General features: G+C 39.3%; 1 protein-coding gene and 1 long non-coding RNA gene across 2 annotated transcripts in view; one reads left to right on the plus strand and one right to left on the minus strand.

Annotated features, from left to right (window-relative positions):
* Positions 1-13324, minus strand: part of LOC120777414 — a 112700-nt gene extending 99376 nt beyond the window's left edge. The window contains exon 1 of the long non-coding RNA XR_005705511.1: positions 13106-13324. This is a non-coding gene — a long non-coding RNA (uncharacterized LOC120777414). The remainder of the gene's footprint in view (positions 1-13105) is intronic.
* A 372-nt stretch (positions 13325-13696) lies between these two features.
* Positions 13697-19479, plus strand: LOC120777412 (toll-like receptor Tollo). Its single transcript, XM_040108712.1, has one exon. It carries the CDS (start codon positions 14052-14054, stop codon positions 18324-18326), a length of 4275 nt encoding a protein of 1424 aa, XP_039964646.1. The 5' UTR covers positions 13697-14051; the 3' UTR covers positions 18327-19479.
* The last annotated feature ends 1080 nt before the right edge of the window (positions 19480-20559 follow it).

Consider the following 20559-nt stretch of genomic DNA (forward strand, 5'->3'; position numbering starts at 1 on the left):
TATAGCTGCCATACAAAGAGAATTTCACAAGTGTGACTGTGCGGGCATATACATACATAGGTAAATGTATTGGTTCATTCCGAACTTAGAGTGAATAAATTTCGATATTATTTTTTTCGTCTCAAATTACTTATTTATTTATTTGCACAAACACAGCTTAAGACAGCAAACAGTTGCGGCAACTACAAATACAATTTATTTAAACAAGGGATTAATTGGATTTATCAGCAAACTAATTGAAGCAATAACTGTGAAATGCAATGAAACAACAAAAATATGCGATATAGCATTCGATATCGATTTTAAGCTTAAATAATGTAAAAACAACAACAATAATAACGCTTTGGATACTGTTTTCCCCAGCTATCTCTCCTAGTGCATTTTGTTGTTGTTTTCAATTACTAAAATATTTATGCCTTGCCACATTTACAAAAACACAACTTGCTAGCGTACACTCTGACGAGTACGAACTGCTTGCATGTGGGGGGTGTCTGTCCATATACATATGTATGTATGTCTGTCTCCACACTCCACACATGCGCTTGTTGTTGCTGATAAGTGAAAATTGAAACTTTTCTTTTATTACACACAATAAATTGAGGCAATATTTAGATAGTGCTAATAAATACGCACACTTACATAGCAAGAGTCTTAGCTTCACACCAGCGGGCTGTGTGTTAACGGCAAACTGCACTTAAATCATCTAATTAAACAGCGCGATAAGCGAGCGAATTAGAACGATTTCGTGTCAAGACGGTTTTTAAATTATTTCAAACAACATTTTTGTCTGAATATACGCAAGTTAAACAAAATTTAGAAATGCAATGCTTAATTGAAGGGATAGCCCACATATTGGCTGCATTAGGGTGCATAAAAGAGCTGAGTCATTGCACCCCGCTGTTCCAGAAAAGCAAGATCAAGCTACAAAAATGTGATTTTCAAAGAAAAAGTGGAAAAAAAGTTAAGTTTAGTTGCAAGGAAGCTACAATACGCTTACAAACACAAAAGTTGCCTTGCAAAAACTTGGTTTTGATGGGTCAGTTTGTATGGCGGCTATATGTTATAGTAAACCGATCTGAAAAAAATTTGCGCTGATTATAGTGTTGCTTCGAGCAATAATTCTTACCAAATTTCGTGAAGATATCTTTTAAAATTAAAAAGTTTTCCATACAGCACTTTTTTTTGATGGCTCAGTTTGTATGGCGGCTATATGCTATAGCGGTCTGATTTCAAAGAAATCTATACAGATTATAGTGGTCTTTTATATAATAATTTTTGTCAAATTTTGAAAAGATATCTTTTCAAATAAAAAAGTTTTTCATACAAGGACTTGAGCTTGGTAGGTGAGGTTGTATGGCAGCTATATGTTATATTGCTTTGATTTAAATAATTTTTGCGGATATTGTAGAATTGCCATAAATAATAACCTATGCCGAATTTCTTGAAGATAACTCGTCAAATGAAAAAGTTTTCCATACAAGCACTTGATTTTCATGGGTCAGTTTGTAAGACAGCTATTTGTTATGATGGCTCATTATCAGCAATTCCAAGAAATACGCAGTTTCTTGTGAAGAATAGCACATGTGCAAAATTTCAGTTACATAACTCAAAAAATGAGGTACTACGCTGATCATTTCTATGTCTACTTTATAGGATCTCCGACGTTTCCTTCTAATTTGTTTTTTTTCCTCTAATTTTTATTGAAAAAATTCCATTTTAGGTGAAATTGCACTCTTTGGCATTCTCGCATTATCATTTACAGCTAAGAACAGTACCACTTAGTGCGCTCAACTCTTCTCAGTTACCTTTCCATTTTTTCAATTTTGCAATAATTTGTCATTGCGCTCAGCGCGAATTAGCTTTAATTGATTGCTTGTCAAAGCTGTGACATGCAATGTCACTGCACAAACGTACCTACACATACAAATATACTTATGTTCAATGCTGGCTTTATCACTTGGCTTATTTTACAGTTTTCTGCAATTTTTGCGACAACTTTTTCCTTGTAATCAGAAAGCGATCAGCGACAATCATTAGTTTAGTTTAGTTTTAATTGTTTTTGTTGTTGTTTTTTCTGTGCTTTCATAGAACTCATTGCATTACGGTAAACAAAGGGAAATAAACTCATGTTGCTTATTGCAAACGCTTAATTGTTGGGAATGAAAAGTTGCGGGTGCACTGTGAGAAAGGAAGCGCCTTACGAATACTACCATACAAGCAGAGAGGATTGAAATGCTTGTATGAAAAACTTCTTCATTTGAAAAGATATCTTCAAGATATTTGACATGAGCTACTGTTTGAAGTAATGACGTAATATATTTAAAACTTATTTAGATCGGATGACTATAGCGTATAGCTGTCATACAAACTGACCGATCGGAATCAAAGGCTTGTATGGGAAACTTTTTTGTTTTAGGAGTTATCAGCAAGAAATTTGGCATGGTGTATTGTCCAAGACAACGGTATAATCTTCGAACAAATTATACAGATCTGACTACTATAGCATATAGCTGCCATACAAACTGAGAGCACAAAATTAAGTCTTTATATGGAAAACTTTTATATTTTAGGAGATATTTTTTTACGAAATTTGGCATGATTTATTATAAGAGAAACCGTTACAAGCTCCAAAAAAAAATTTCAGATCGGACTACTATAGCATATAGCTACCATACAAACTGAACGATCAAAACAACGGCTCAGCACCCTTGAAACATACTACATTCACTGAAGTCGATAAAATAGTCGCTTAAATTCTCTTAAACTAGAAAATTGCTTAATCAGCAGACTTTACCGTCTTTTATATTTCTGAGGGTACAGGTAGTTTGGTTACTTCTACAGTTCCAAATCGCCAACATATTTTCTGCAGTGTATTATCAAAAGTGCAATTACTTCGTACTACAACAACGAAAGCGTCAAACCTTGCAAAATGTCATGACCAAAAAACGAAGAATAGCGTAAAGAAAAACACTTGTTAATTTCCATTAAATTGCAACAACTTGACGATGACAACGGGCGGTCATTGTCATACGTGTTGTGTGCCAATATGAGATGCATACATACATACATATGTATATATGTATGTATAAATATATATTTATATTTATTATAGCCTCAGTCCACATGCTATACGATTGCCATTGACGTAAGCGCACACGCTTGATGAGCCAGCTGTTCGGCTGAAAGACATTCAACAGTCAGTCAGTCACTCGCCCAACTGTGTAGCCCACCAAATGACTAACTACGCTGACAAACTTGTCGGATTGCTAAGTTGAACGGTTTGTAATTGTAGTGTTGCATTGTTGCAGTTATTTGGCATGCAACATGAGTCACCTTAGAAGACAATAAAACAAAGCAAAGCAAAAGTAAATTGCATATTATTCGCGTAATTGTACTTATGCACTTTTAGATGTTGATTATGTATGAGAAATTATGTGAATAAAAAATATAAGAAAAATTAGAAAAACAAACAACAATAATGCCGTACTAAATGTTATAGAAAAATTTGCAAAGAAAGCTACAAAAGAATTGCATATTTGAAGAAGCGCATATAAGCCATAATTAAGCGAAGCAGTCTGGTAGGAAAGTGGAGGCAAAGCCTATCATTTGATGAAAATCTTTCTAAATATGAAAAGTATTTCAGATATCGCATAACTTAGAAATATAGTATATGGGAAGGTAGGTAGGTAGGTAGAGTGGCAGTCTGACGAAGCATCTAGGCTTTTGGAGGCCCTGGAACTGTACTGGAGCCCACTGCAGAGTTATCGGGATATATAGTACATAGGTTGTTAAATTCCCTAAAAGATCAAGGCATTCCCTCACTAACTTTGACGAAACCTTAAGCGACTGCGGTGAGTTCAAAGCTGCCTGGCTATCTGTATACACAAATATATTCCTTGTTCTGATAGCTTAGCGATTCCTTCATTTTTTGCTTTATGCTAGAGTTGCGAATAGTCTAGCCAAGTCGCAAACCAACGATATAAGTATGTATTTGCAAGAATTCCTATTCAGATAGCTTAATACTTCCTTTGTATTTTTATAATTTATGCTATGCTTCAGTTGGAAAGAGAATACGCATAACATTAAAACTGGTTCAATTATCCTTAAATTCAAAAGAGCAAATGGTTTGTGTATCAGCTAAGTTCGTAAAAAATCCTATATAATTCCTACAGGGCATTTTCATAATTGTATTACATGTATGTAGGAACACACACCTAGTCCCATGTTGTATGTTAGTATTCTTGTTTACTTATGGCATTCAAGTTTTGCTGATTCGCATGCATAATCACACAGAAAAGTCGTCATCAAGGGCGCATTATGAAATTTGAGCGCTTAAACGCATTATTTGCAGAATTTTCTTTCTTTCGCTTTGAAATTTTTTTTTTACTTTTTTCGATATACGCTGCTTTGAGATTTTTATAATTTTCGCAATCCTCTGTTTTGTTATTTTTTTAACTTTCCTACTTTCTTCATAATTTCTATAGCGCATACGAGATTTTTTTGAATTCTTCATTCAGTTGCAAAATTAAGCTTTCGGAAAGTATATAAAGGGTGAACTAAGAAAGATCCGCTATGCATTAAAAATTAATTATAACTTGCACTAAAACAGCAGAGATTACAAGGAAACTGCATTTTGCTGCCTTACCATAGAAACTGGCATAGAAGTTGACGAACAATGGAGCAAAAGCAACAATTTCGTTACTCTTTCACATACGTCTTACTATTTCAGTGCCGCCGCATGCCGCTCATTGCAACACGGAAGTGTGGGCGTAGCGCACATGCTCGAGCCATGCCCACTTGGATTTGAGATTGGCGCTGATAGCGCATGCAAAGGTCCCCTTCACGCCGCTCTACTACTGCTAAGCCTAAGTTAAGTTGGATGAAATTGTATCTTATCCATTCAAGAGCACAAAAAATGCAAAAAAATCTACAACAACAAGAAAATATAGTGTATTGTAAGTGCGGAAAGAATAGCAGCAGCAATTTGTGCGGCAACATTTAGCTATTCTAATCGAATTTCCCAGCTAGAATTGCAATAGAAGTCTTTTTGATTGTAGTAAATGCTATGGATTTGTTGGTTTCTATTTTTTTTTTAATTGTATACCCTGCACAGTGTATGTTAAGTTTGCCACGATGTTCTTAAAATACAGAAGGAAACGTCTCCGGACCTTGAAAAATATATATCTAAATAATCAGAAAAATGAACTGAGTCGTTTGAGCTATCTGCGTCTGTCTGTCTGTATATACGCGAACTAGTCCTTCAGTATTTAAGCTATCGATCTGAAATTTTACACACATTCTTTCTTCACAAAGAAGCTGCTCATTTGTCGGAACCGCCAAATTCGGACTTCTATAGCATATAGCTGCCATACGAACTGAACAAAAGGAACCAAGTCTTTGTATGAAAAACTTTTCTATTTTACGAGATATCTTCATGAAACTAGCAATAGATTACTTTCCAAGAAAGTGCTATGATCCCTGAAGAAACGGTTCAGATCGGATCTCTATAGCATATAGCTTCCATACAAACTGACCGATCGAAATCAAAGGTTTGTATAGAAAACGTTTTAATTTTACGAGATATCTGAAAGAAATTCTGGGTGGGTTATTCTCAAAAGAAAATATGTCCTTTCCGAAGAAATTGTTTAGATCAGATCACTATAACATATACATATATAGCTGCCATACAAAATGGAAGATCGGAAACTAGTGTTTGTATGGAAAACTCTTTCACTAGACGAGATATCTTTACGAAATTGAGAATGAATTATTATCTATGGAAGTTATGCAATCTCTGAAGAAATTGTTTAGATCGGATAACTATAGCATATAGCTGCCATACAAGCTGAACCATCTGAATCAAGATCTTGTATGGAAACTTCGTTATTTGTGAAGGGTATTACAGCTTTGTTGCAAGCGAAGTTAACGTTTTTCCTGATTTTATTTTTTTGTAATTTTAATATTCTTTTTTTAATATTTTTTTCTTTTTTTTTTAATTTTTCTAATTGCCATTGCATTCCCATTTGCATTGTTCTGCATTATGCAACACGAGTAGATTTGACATGTGGGCTGCGCTACTTAGAGCGACAAACAACGAGTGAATGCAGCAACAAAGCTACTTCCTGTTGCATAGAAAATGCTTGTTGTTGTGCTGAAATCGAAAAAAATTGGAAGGAAATCAAAAAGATTTTCTGTAATAAAAACGACACAAACAAATACAGCATGTTGCAACAATGCCAACCAAAAATTGTGTGTGTTGTAATTGAAAAATAAAAGATGGCTATGGCTAGCATGTAGCCCTAGCTGCCACTGCTGTTACGTTTTTTTACGTTTTTTTGATGGATTACTCCTGGGATAAGATTAGAAATTGAAGAATTGTTGAAGAAAGCAGAGCAGCAAGGCAGAAAAATGCAGGCAATCACACGCACAACGCTGCTGTGCAAGCCCGAAATTGAGTGGCAACAACAACAATACACAAACGGGAGTTGAAAAAGTGCGGCAAGTAAATGCTATTTAAGCAAGTAATTGTTGCCAATGCACTACAAAGGCCAATTTCGTATGAATGCAGTGTGCAAGCGAGGCACACACTCATACATGCAAACATTTTCTAACATAACAGTTAACTACCTGCCTTTTGCTTCGCAAAATTCTCGTAAAAAATAAAAGAAATCTACACATTTGCTCAATATTTATAGGCACTGCCTTCGCTGCTGGCAAACACAACTCAAATTTGTACATTTATGTATATGTACATATGTGTATGTGAGAATGTGTGCATTTTTATTTGTCTTTGCATACACCTTTCTTATTAGTGCTACAATTCTTTTCTCCATTCGCATTCTTATCAAATTGTATGCGCCTTTGCTCTGCTTACAATTGCCTCCAAATGCTGCAACACATGTTGTAGTAAGCCTCCTTTGTTGTTATTGTAATGTAAATCTATGTATGCGCTGCAATAGTTGGCGAAATTTTCTACTTAAACAGCACCTGTCATCGAATGTGCGTCTCTTTTGTTACGAGATACCTGCATTTCGTGCGCAACCAACGTGACTCACACACACACACTGAAAAAGAAATGAAAGAAACGCATTGTTGCCTGTGCGCATATGCACTTTGTATGCGTGCAGCTTATCAATCCGGGGCTTATTGGGTAACAAACGAGTTCATCGAAATTGTATACTCAGTAATGTGAGATTTTGCAAGACAGCCGTAATTAGTAATCCATTTTTATGTTGAATGGACTCGCAATTTCTGCCAGGTTTTTTGCAGACTTTGCGTTGAATGATTGGGTGTGGTGTGAAATAGATTGCGTAGAAATTCGCAGGCACTTCCTGTAAGCAAAGACAATCTCCAGATCGTTTCGAGAGATCAAACTTGCGACTGGTGTCAGAGATCTGCCAACTAAATATGATTATATCAGCGCAACTGCCAAGTGAGCAGCATTTGAGCTGACCTTTTAATACCTAAATACATAACCAAGCTCAAAATTTCTAGTAGGAACTTACAACAGCTTTAAATTTGGCTTTTAATGCTGTCAAATAAGGAAAAAATCACATTTGTTTGGGAACATAAAATCTCTCTTACAAGTTGGGGCTATATAAACAACATTTTGAGAATACTGAAACCTTGATACTGGTAATATGGGGTGATACATGTAAGTAATAGAGGAAGGATGTTGAATTGGCTAAATGTAAAGAAAGGTTGTAGACTTCGCTAAATTTAAGCAAAAAGTTCATTGACCCCAAATGTAAACAAAGGAGCCATTGATCAATGATCAAAAAAAGGGTCAGTGACCCCAAATGTTAACAAAGGTTGTCGATTTGGCTAAATATAAACGAAGGCTAAATGTACACAAAATTTCATCGACTTAAAATGTCCGTAAAGGGGTCATTGACCTCACAAAATTTAAACAAAAGGGTCATTGACCCCATAAAATGTAAATAAAAGGGTCAGGGCTTCAAGTATAAAGAAAGGTTGTTGACTCGGCTAAATGTAGACAGAAGTGGTGGACTTGTCTAATTGTAACCAACAAGTTTATTGTCCCCTATGTAAAAAATTAGTCGTTGATCTTGATAAAATGTAAACAAAGGTCATTGACCTCATAAAATGTAAACAAAGGAGTCATTGACACAATATGTGAACAAAAGGTTTTTGACTCGACTCAACGTAAACAAATGCTTTGCAAAATCAGAGAGACTTTAAAAATTTGAATACGGCTTTTGGTCCCTTTGGCTCTAGTTTAAGCTGGTATTACAAATTGCGTGAGTCAGAATATATAAACATGAATCAGAATATTCAACCGTCCAAATGGCTTAAAAATAGTAATAAATTAAAACCGGCCACCCATACTGTACAATCTATGAGTTATGATGCATATTGTGGCAAAGTAGAACAACGTGGTGAAGTCAATGCAAAGGATCAAGAAAGTGTTCCCAACCCAGAAACATAAGGCACTCGCAGTTAAAGCTTCGCGTAACGCTAAAACCCACTTGCTTTTGTTAAAATTTGACCACTAAGTGCCTCCCATAAGCAATTCGTAAAGTACATGCCACGAATATGACATTGACCCAGACAAGTCATTTTTCATGCGCGCAACAAACAAAGACGGCCAACTGGAAATCGCTGCCTAAGCTAGTTAGCAGTGCAGTAAGATTTATGAAAAATGCAGTTATTTTTGGTAGTTGTTGTTTTGGCAGCAAATGTTGCATCATCTGCGCGGTGTGTGTAGTAATCACACATTCCCTCAATTGTGTACCCACACTTACAAAGATCAACCAGGACGAGGCACAAGCTTTGCTTACCGCTTGCTTTATCTATTACCGGCCTCATAGATGCAATGCGAAGTGGCCCATCATCATTACTGTGGCATGCCACCCAGCCAGAAGCATCGATAGTGCTTTGTTCGTTTTTAGCCTGTTGTCTGGTTGCTGGTGTATGCGGAAATACCTTTACGCACACTAATGACGTCGAATAAACTTTCGGGGAAAGCTAATGAACTAGACCTTGCCTGCTTTTCTGCGAGCTTATCGTGAGATGCCCTCATGGCTTTTAAATCACATTTCATCGAGGGTGGAAAGTCACCTAAGCACTGGCCAGTCACGGTGCCTGCTTTTCTTTTATAGAGCCAGCTGGCAGTCAGCTATCCGTGAGCTCACCTCATGACTTTCAAATCACATCAGGTCTTGAGAGTCTCTTTGGACATGTCGTCGAAAACAATTCATGAATTTTACATGATACTGTGACTGAATTTAAAGCGAAAAATACAATAAGTATCATCGATAAACCACCGCATTCACCAGATTTGACTCTGTGATTTTTTCTTGTTCCCCAAACAACCATTACCGCTCCATGGAACCCGTTTTCAGTCGATCGAAAAGATAAAACAAAATTCACTAATGGAGCTGAGGGCCTTCCCAAAAAGTGTTTATGAGACATAAGTGTTTCGAGGACTGGAAAAGCCGTTAGCATATCTGTATTACATCTGTTTTAAATAGTAAAGTAGTCCCCTTACTATTTAAAATAGTCTTGGAAATCACTGAATTTATCTGAACAGTTGATGAATATAGAGAGCCCTTAATTTAGATTCAACTATTAAGTGGAAATTGAGTGAGATAAAAGAGTGAGAGAGTTCAATTTGAAATATATTTTTGTTTTAAAAATAATGAGTGTACCTCACGCTCAATTTTTATCTACATAAATTTTGGTGGCTCTGTTAGCTACACGCACGGAAGAACTCAATGAAGCTAGCAGTATTGATTCAACAGAGCAGCTGATGAGTTGAGTAGATATTGTCGTTATGTATGCAAGTTCAGTTGAAATTTTACGTAAATTCCATATGTGCTGTTTTAATGAGAGGTCTGATGCAGTTTTTGCACTTTCCAAATTGTCTGAAAATTAAATTTTGAACATTTAAAAATTTTTTTTTGAAAATTCGAAACTGAAAATATTTTTATTTTACACAATTTGTGTTTGAAAAATTTTTGAAGCCCTTTTTTGAAAATTTGAAATCGAAAATTTTTTCAATATTGTTTTGAAATTTTTTGGAAATTTGAAACTGAAAATCTTTTTTTGAAAGTTAAAATTTGGAAATTTTTCGAATATTTTTTTTTAATTTTAATTCGAAATTTTTTTAATTTTTTTTATTTAAAATTTGAATTAGAAAAATGTCTCAAAAAACTGTTGACAATTTTTTCACTGCTCTTAATTTGATGTATTGTTTTAAGCGTTCAGCTTTTCAATGCATGCCACAAGTCAAAATTAATTTATGCCACACTTAAAACGATTTGAAAGTTTCATACAAAACATCATATATTTTCAAAAATGTTTTGAAAATATGTAAATGTATGAAATTAACAATCAATCAAACATACTGCCGGTAGATAAATAAATAGAGAGGCAAACAAAGTTTTTTTTTTACAATGAAGCGTTAAAATACAAAATTTTTCGAAAAGCCCAAAACAAAACTATTCTTTGATTATTTATTTTTGGTTGTGAAAAGTACACAACTTAGAAGACAATTGATTTGTTTATTACTGAAATTTGGAACAACAAGCACTTGACTTGCACTTCAACAACAAACAGCCGGAATATTAAAAAACTCGTAAAAAAGCTATCGTAAACAAATAATTTTCGAGAGATAATAAAAGTGTTTCGTATTCCTCAACGAATTTCTATGCAAAGAACAGCTGTGCCGAGAAATACTGCGAGGCAAATACATTTGTATTTCGGTGACGTTGATACAAATCTATTAATCGCAACAGAGAAGGTAAAATAAAATCACAGTCTGCAGCAGAAAAATGTGTTCCGTGATGTTACAAAATTTCCTAATGATCAGAGCGCTAATTTGGTGCTCAGATGATCTGACATTTTAATTGAGTGAGATAACCGAAAAATTTTCGAGCATAAAAGAGTAGTTTGCTCATTCAATTCATTGCAGCTAATATCTTAAATGAGCGCTAATGTTTATCTATCATTTATTCGACATTATCTCAAAGATAAATAGCTCAAATTAGTAAGCGCTCAATAGCAAAATTACTAACTGAAGATATTTCCACTCAATTTGAAAAATAAGTTTGCACTTATTCAAGAAATTCAGTTATCTAGATAAATGTTAGATTAGAAAAACTGTTGTAAACCCAAGTAACACCACATTTTCTAACGTTCAAACCGGTCATCTTTCTTACTAAAACTCCTCAACCACACCGCTTCAACTCTAAATCAATATTGAGCGCTACGCATAACACTCATTCAGCTTACTCTCCCACCAACTATCCATCATCTTACTTACTCTCCCTTCAACTATTCACTACCACTTTCTTTCAACACTAGCCTAATTATGAGAACTTTACATAATGCTACTCTAGCATTGAGCGCCGCTCACCACATTCATACGCTTGGTTAAGCGGCTGAGCGCAAAAAGCAGTCATCTGAACCCATAAAAAACTCGTCCAACCGGTAGGACTTGTGTCAATGCCTTCTACTGTCGAATGCATTGCGCTGCACTGCATATTATTGTTGTTGTATATGTTATTGTTATTGCAGTTGGTGCTGCTGGTTAAGGCATGTTTTATGGTGTTTTCTTCAGATTTTGCTTTTTATTTGTTACTTTGTTCATGTGTAAGTAATTCTAATGCATGGCTGCATGAAGATCGCTCATTTCCGTTGCACTTAGAAGGTGCGCTCAACGCGCTCAAATTGTTGTTGCATATTGTTGGTAGTGCCGAGTTTGGGCTGCGTACGTATTGAGCGGGCGCTCTATATTTTAATCAATTAAGCAGATTCATCTCGATCAAATCGTAATTTAAGTTGATTTACTTGGGCGTGAGATGAATTGTTTAATTTTGCAAGAATCGTCAGTTCTTGAGAGTAGTATTATTTATCTCAAGTACATGAAAAATCTCAAGTGGCAACCTCATATCTAAGTAGCGCCAAAAGACTTTTTTAAATTGTTCTTAACACTCTAAACTCAGCATTTTTTTAACATTTGTCAAATAAGGCATGGAAATCCGTTCGGTCATAATTTAGGTAGTCTTATATATTGGTACTTGGAAAGTTTTGAAAAGTCTTGAAAATTCTTTGGAAAGGCTTACTGTATACATGAGCCTGACCACGTTTATGAAACTGATTGGAAAAAGCTTCAAGATCCTGCAGACATAAAATAGAGTTCGATTCACAGTTAGTTTCCTAAGCACAAGTTTATCTACTCTGATCTGTTCATCTCTTTTCTCTCAATAGATCAGACAATCCTTAAACTCAATGAGGAAATATATAAGTTAGTTTGCTTAATGCAAAAATGCAAACCGCTTGTTCGAAACATTATCTCTTGAAGATCTTAGTTGAATATGAGTCTTAAAGAATCAAGAAGGCGTTCTCTAACCGCAGATTTTACAGCTTTTGATCGAAAATCGAACCCTAGATAAAGCGCACCAGGCTTTCCTACAACATCACTTGGGTCACAACGTGCAATTGTTTTTAGAAGCAAGCGCTAATAATCTCAATTAGCATACGTTCAAGTTATTCATAGAAAATCCATGATTGAAAATTTAAAGAAAGTTAAATTTTACAGCAGAGACTTTGTGAGCGCAAAATCTTCAGTTTTGCTCGAAGTAGTTCCAAAAATCGTACAAATTAAAAACCAAGTAAAACCAAGGAGCTGCCGCAGTTACAAATAGCAGCTATCTTATCCAGAAAGCTAGTGTTTATCTACCAAACTCAGAGTTATCTTATGCAATTCTATGAAAAACGCGTCTTAGATGCTCCAGAGAACATCCAACTACATATGTATATATTTGCGCTCAGAAGAGCACATGAATCGCCGGCATAACCCGCATAAAAACAACACTACGTTTAACGTTCGATTGCCGCTCAAATAGTGATGAGCAAACAACAAACTCGAACTGGTTCTGAGCGCGCTGATATGCGCTCAAAGTCAAAGCCAAAGTTGCTTTGCCGTTAATGTGAGCATACCCAGCAAATTAGAAAACTAAAATCATAGATCAACCACCAAAGTGAGCACTGCCCGCGTACGCGCTCTCTCATGCTGGTCTCGCAAGTGCTACAAGACTGTCTGCATCGCCTGATTTCTTACTCAAACAAACTCACTTACCTTATTGACTGCCCAGGGCACGCTCACTGCCACACTCAGCTCGCCACTTTGTTTAATAATGCATTTTATATGCGTGGTCTCCGCCGCGCTCTAGCTACTCCGACCAGCTATTTGGCATTTACTTTTAGTAGTTAATCGACTGCATGCACTTTGAGTAATCAGTTTGTGAGTAGAGTTCGTGACGATCGCACAACTTTGCTGTGCACGTCGGCTGGTTTACAAAATATCTAAAAAGAAATAAAATATATGAGATTTATATATGTGTATGCAGCGGTGTATATATCTACATATAGTTAAGTGTTGACACAAGCATTAATGCGAAGAATATTTTTTTTTAAATAAAATTAAAGTGCAAAGTGCTGGCTATAGGCTCTACTCAAAGTATTAAGAAAAAACAAGGTTGACGCAGGCAAAAAATGAAATTCGACCAACTCAACGAATTTATTTAAACGCTTACAAGTTCGTTTCGTACGCCGCAGACAACACTTGGATTACGGGTTTCCGGTAGCGCGGCACAGAAAATAAACTATTTGCAACAAAAAAGAAGCTAAAAATATTAAACAAAAAATTTAAAAAAAAATTTGAATTTAAATAAAAAATTAAAAAACAACAATAATGCAGCGCAGAGTGCAAAAGTGTGTAGTGGCACAAAATTAGTGCGGAAAATTGAAAAAAAAAATTTTCTTGCAACAAAATAAACGCATAAGTCACGCCTAAAATGCGCAAATTAAAGAAATAAGGTTTTTTACGCCACAAACATAAGCAACACGCTCGTAAAGTGTGCGCGTGTGTTAAAATATTTGATTAATGTGTTTGTGTGTTTATGCGCTGAAGCAAGAAATCTCTGCAGCAAAGACGCACAACCCAAAAAATCACAAATTATCTACGAAATCAAACAAAATTAAATTTAAAGAAACCAAAATCAACACAAAATTCCAACAACACAATGTCCACCAAAATGACACTCATCTCCAAGACCATTCTCTCCGTGCTCATCACCGTCATCATACCGGTGCTCGGCGCGGCGCTTAGCAAAACAGTGCTCTATCAGGCGCCCGACGAGTGTCGCTGGTCCGGCACCAGCGAGGCGGACATTACGCTCGTCTGCCATCTGCGCACCATCAACTCGGAGTTGGAGAACACCAACTTCAGCGTTATACAACCACAGAATACGATACGTCTACGGCTGGAGTGCAATGATGCGCTCTTCTTCCAGAGCAGTCTCAGTCCGGACTCCTTTCGTTCGTTGGTCGAGCTGCGCGCGCTGACCATCGAGTACTGCAAACTCGGCAATATAACGGAAGGCTCGTTTCGTGGCTTGCAGGATTTGCGCAATCTCACCATACGCACGCATAACGGTGACTGGTCGACCATGTCGCTGGATATAGCGAGCAGCAGTTTTAGCGAATTTCGCCAGCTCGATCGTTTGGATTTGAGCTTGAATAATATCTGGCTGATACCGGATGGCATGGTGTGCCCGTTGAAGGTGCTGACACAGCTCAATATCTCGCATAATGAAATACAAGATATTGGCAATTTCCACTTTAGCGCGGCGTTGAGCTCACGCAAGTCACGCATATGTGGCACATCGCTGACGCACATCGATTTGAGCGCCAATAAGATTGCCAATCTGCCATCGGCGATCTTCTCCGGTTTGGGACGACTTAGTAATTTGAATTTAGCGCGTAACGGCATGAACTTTATCGCAGATCGCGCTTTCGAGGGCTTAGTCTCGCTCTCCATTGTCAATCTGTCCGGTAATCGTTTGACCTCGCTGCCACCAGAGCTATTTGCCGAGGCGAAATATGTTAAGGAGATCTACTTGAAGAATAACAGTATTAATGTGTTGGCGCCTGGTCTCTTCAGCGATCTGGCTGATTTGCTGGTGCTGGACTTATCAGCGAACGAATTGAACTCGCAATGGGTCAATGCCGCCACATTCGTGGGCTTGAAGCGTCTAGTTTTGCTCGATCTGTCAGCGAATAAGATTAGCAAGCTGGAGGCAAGTATCTTTCGTTCGCTCAGCTCGTTGCAGATATTGAAACTGGAGGAGAATTACATCGATCACATACCAGACGGCGCCTTCGCCGATCTTGCCAACTTGCATACGCTCATCTTATCCAATAACCGCATATCGATGCTGGGACCGCACACATTGCGCGGCCTGTACGGCATACTCGTGCTGAGTCTCGACTACAATGCCATCACGAAAATAGACACGCAAGCATTGCGCAATTGCTCGAGCATACAAGATCTGCATTTGAATGGCAATAAGCTGAAGAGCATACCGGATGCGTTGAGCGCTGTGCCGCTGCTAAAGACGCTCGACATTGGCGAGAATCTAATTAAGAACATTGAAAATACCAGCGTTTCGGCAATGGCCAACTTGTATGGCTTGCGTTTGACGGAGAATAGCATTGAGTTCATACGACGCGGTGTCTTCGATCGCATGTCATCGCTGCAGATACTGAATTTGTCCGGCAATAAAATCAAAGGCATCGAGGGGGGCGCGCTGCACCGCAACACACAGCTGCAGGCCATACGTTTGGATGGCAATCACTTGAAGAGCATCGATGGCTTATTCACCGAGTTGCCAAATTTGGTGTGGCTTAACATTTCGGATAATCGCTTGGAGAAGTTCGACTACTCGCACATACCGACCGGTTTGCAGTGGCTGGATGTGCGTGCCAACCGCATCACGCAGCTGGGCAACTATTTCGAAATCGAAAATGAGCTTAGCCTGAGCACATTCGATGCCAGCTCGAATATGTTAAGCGAGATTACGGCGAGTTCGATACCGAATAGCGTGGAGGTTTTATACTTGAACGATAATTTGATCAGCAAAATACAACCGTACACATTCTTTAAGAAACCCAATCTGACGCGCGTGGACCTGATACGGAATCGGCTTACCACGCTGGAGCCGAATGCTTTGCGCCTATCGCCCATACCGGACGACAAGGACATACCCGAATTTTACATTGGCCACAATCCGTTCGAGTGCGATTGCAATCTAGATTGGCTGCAGAAGGTCAACAGCGAGTCACGCACGCAACCGCAGCTCATGGATCTCGATCAGATCTACTGTAAGTTGTCGTATGCGCGCGGTAAGACGCACGTGCCGCTAATCGAGGCTAAATCGAATGAGTTCCTCTGCAAGTACGAGGCGCACTGCTTTGCTTTGTGCCATTGCTGTGACTTCTACGCGTGCGACTGCAAAATGGAGTGTCCCGATCGTTGTGCCTGCTATCACGATCAATCGTGGACATCGAATGTCGTGGACTGCTCGCGTTCCGCCTACGATCGCACGCTGCCTTCGCATATACCCATGGACGCCACGCAACTATATTTGGATGGCAATAACTTCCGCGAACTCTCCAGCCACGCGTTTATTGGACGCAAGCGCCTAAAGGTGCTACACTTGAATCATTCGCGCATCGAAATCGTGCACAATCGTACATTTTACGGGCTACTTGAGCTCGAAGTGCTGCAGCTGAACCACAACAATTTGCGTCAGCTGAATGGTAATGAGTTTCAGGGTTTGGACAATCTGCAGGAACTGTACCTGCAACATAATGCCATCGCCACCATTGATACGCTCACTTTCACGCACCTATATCACCTGAAAATACTGCGGCTCGATCATAACGCCATCACCGAGTTCGCTGTTTGGAACTTCCTGCCCGCGTATCTGAATGAGCTGCGGCTGGCGGGCAATCCGTGGTCTTGCAATTGTGAGTTCATCGACAAATTACGTGACTACGTCAATCGGCGTGAATCTGTGCAGGATAAGGTGAAGCTGCGTTGCGCACTGCTCGCCGGTAGTAATGCAACAACGACTGACAACAACAGCGCAGGGAGCGGCCAACAAGTGGATGCTGAGCAATATGCCATCTACTTGAGTGGCGATCCACTGCTGGACGCGCAAACGCGCTTCGTCGCCTGCAATGGTGGTCTGCAAGCGCCACAGCATCAGTCGCCTTTGGGTGCGGCAGATCCCAACGATAATGTGATCATCAATGGCAACATGACCTCGACGAAAATGATACTCTCACAGCCGCCGATGCATGAATATGTTCCGATACTCGTAGCCGTCTTGACCAGCTTCGTTTTCGTGATCATCTGCACGCTGCTCGTGTTCATCTTCCGTCAGGAGATGCGCGTCTGGTGTCACTCACGCTTCGGCATACGGCTCTTCTGCAATGCGCATCGCGATGTTGACAAGAATGAACGTGAAAAACTCTTCGACGCCTTTATCTCGTACAGCTCGAAGGATGAAGCTTTCGTTTGCGAGGATCTAGCGCCTATGCTCGAACAAGGTGACACGCGCTACAAGCTCTGCTTACATCATCGCGACTTTCCAGTTGGTGGTTATATGGCTGATGCCATCGTGCAAGCTATTGATACCTCAAGACGCACCATTATGGTGCTCTCCGAGAATTTCATTAAATCCGAATGGTGCCGCTTTGAATTCAAATCGGCGCATCAGTCAGTGCTACGCGACCGTCGACGCCGGCTCATACTGATCGTGCTCGGCGAGGTGCCACAAAAGGATATCGACCCAGAACTGCGTCTCTACTTGAAAACCAACACATACCTGCAGTGGGGTGACAAACTGTTTTGGGAGAAGCTGCGCTTCGCCTTACCTGACGTGCCGAACAATCAGCGCCGCATGCGCAACGCTGGCGTGGGCGGTTGCACCGGTGTAGGCGTGCACATGCCCATCGCTCAGCTGCCACCCACACATCATCACCATGCACATCACATGCTGTCAGCGGGCGCTGGTAGTGGCGGCGCTGTCGGCAATATGTCAACCGGCGCTCATCACATGCACCACATGCATCCGCAGGCCGCGCTGCAACATCATCAGCTGCAACATGCCAGCTTCCGCTCGCAAATGCATCACAACATCAATGGCAGTCGACAGAATCACAATCGAAACAACTCGGCCGCCGCGGCGGCTGCAGCGCAACAGCAACAACACCAGCAGGCAGCTATGCTAATGGGTGCGCCGGTGCAGTGCGCACAACTGCCGCTGCCGCCACAACAGTCACAACAGCTGCTGCCGACAGCAGCCAGCGCAGGCGCGCCACCTAGCAGCATACAACAGCAGCAATTGCCGCCACCGCCATGCCCCAGTCCGCGCAGCATCACAACGCAGTCCTCAGCGGCGGGTGGTAGCTCGCAGAGTTCCGGCCGCACAATGGGCGTGCATATCTAAGAGTTGGGCGCTGAAGGCGCCAGCAGCTGTAGCAGTAGTTTCTAATGTGTAAGTGAACGCGCGTGTGTGTATGTGTTTATAAACAACTGTTGGTTTAGTGGGGGAGGTGTTGTGTGTGCTAAAATTGACGCAGTAATGTGCGCGCTGAGCGCTTCAATAGGCTAGACGTGGCTATAGTTTGCTAGTGGTGTGGCAAGTGTATTATGGAATGCTGACAAGCTAACTGCAAGCTTTTGTTAACTGAAGACCCATTGCGTTCATCAACTTTTCAACTGTGTTGCATTGCGCTTAGTTCAAACACTATTTCGAGTATCAAAAATTTTACTTCGAGCTTCGTTTCTGGGTCAGCGTCATTTGTGTTGTGCCTGAATATTATCAGCTAAACTGCAGATCTTATATGACGATCGGCTATTTACATATTACTAACGCGCTCACTTGCGCACAACATTCACTAATATGGTGCTACTCTCATCCGCAGACACATGCAACTTCATTGCTGTCTGCATTTTCGCCTTTCACATTTTGAAATTTCCATTCAGCAGCGTTTTGTAGGCATTTTCCGAATTCAGGTCAAACAAATCGCCGAAACAAAACTCAACAGCTGTGTGTGTGTGCGTTCAAAGGCAGTATTTTCGGCAGTAAAAAGAAAAACAACGCCGCGCTGCATGCAACGCTGGCACGAAGCACAAAAATACAAACAAATACATGTTGAAAAACTATTTCTCAAACGTATTTGCTATTAAATTAAAAACGAAAAAACAAAAACAATAAAGCACGGCGCGTCAATAGGCGAAATTCGATTTGGCATTGAACATTTACTTCGTGCAACATGCCTATTGGCACATATTGCTCTGACGTGCTTTGTGCAATTGTTTGAGTGTATGTATGCGGCGTTGTTTGCCACTTTTTGTTGTTGTTGTTATACAATTTTTTTTGCGATTATGTTGCAATGAAAGCAGTTAGTCACGTTAAAGTTGTCGCCTGTTGGGTTGCTGGCTGCGTGACCGGCGCACCGCAGCTATTGTCTGCGCGTCTAAATCAAACGGCATTCTTTTGTACTAAAATAAAGTTATTTTTTTAATAGACGCAGAATTTTTGAAATTAATTGCCGTGGTTAGTGTGTTGTAGTGTGTGTAAGTTGTTTGATTTTTGTGGCAAGAACTTTTTCATTTAATTATTGTAAATTCTAGTTTTAACTAAAATTAAATTTGCTAATTTCTCATTTCTTGCAATTATTTTGTGAAATTTTTGTAACTTTTTTCTTGCCACATTTGCGTTAATTTCGTTAAGGGGCGCCTTGAACTGCCTAATTAAAAACGCATACAAAACGACTGCCTCAACAAGCATTTTTGCTTGAGCGCAACAATTATTTTACAGCGGCTTGTTAGCTCGCATTTCGGACATTAAAGTAAAATAACCAAAAAACGCAACAGTTGTAAGTTGCATTGAAAGCAGTGTGGCAAAAGCTACAAAAATGCTTACATAGGCGGCCAAAAAGTAAAGACAAATCGAAAAAACGAAATAAAGAAATAAAAAAAAAAATTACAAAAACCGAAACGTACAACCGAAACGCATACAAAACTGTGCATATATTTTGCCAAACAGCAACAACAAATCGCCTGAGACAAGCTAACCGCATTAATATTATGTTGGCCATGGCAATGTTGCCACAAACTAGTTGCCGCACACAACTCTGCGCCTGCGAATGTTATATATAGTAGTTGTTATTGGCATATTGTTGTTGTTCATTATGCACGTTTTACATTGCAAGGCAGCGTGCTTTTGGTATTATTGTTGTTGCTGTTTTATATCAAGTTGTTTTTCCTACTCACTGGCCATTATGAGTTTCCTGTGCGCCAAAGCGCTACAGAAAATTGATGTTGCATGCAACAATCATAAAAAGGCACCGAACAAAAATATTGTTAAAAAACAACAACAACAACAACTATGCAGCGTACAGAAAAGTTCAATGCAAAATTGCAGCTAAAAGTAATAAGCGAAATAAGAGCAAAAGCCAGAGCAAGAAATTAAGTGGACGCAAACACAAAGTTGGCTACATAAAAAGCGTGCAGACGACTGCGGCCGGTTACAGAGAATGGCATAATAAAGTAACAACAACAACAACATAAAACGGTAACAAAACAGACACAAACAAAACGACTACGAAACAGCGCTGAAAAGGTAGACAGGTTAAGCGATCGATAAAGTGTTCGAGAGCACAAGAGAGAGCGAA

The sequence above is a fragment of the Bactrocera tryoni genome, chromosome 5 (genome assembly GCF_016617805.1).
Source record: "Bactrocera tryoni isolate S06 chromosome 5, CSIRO_BtryS06_freeze2, whole genome shotgun sequence".
NCBI classification, from domain to species: Eukaryota; Metazoa; Arthropoda; class Insecta; order Diptera; family Tephritidae; genus Bactrocera; species Bactrocera tryoni.

Excerpts from the sequence above, each read along its gene's own strand:
- LOC120777412 (XM_040108712.1), top strand. The coding sequence starts at position 14,052 with ATGTCCACCAAAATGACACTCATCTCCAAGACCATTCTCTCCGTGCTC.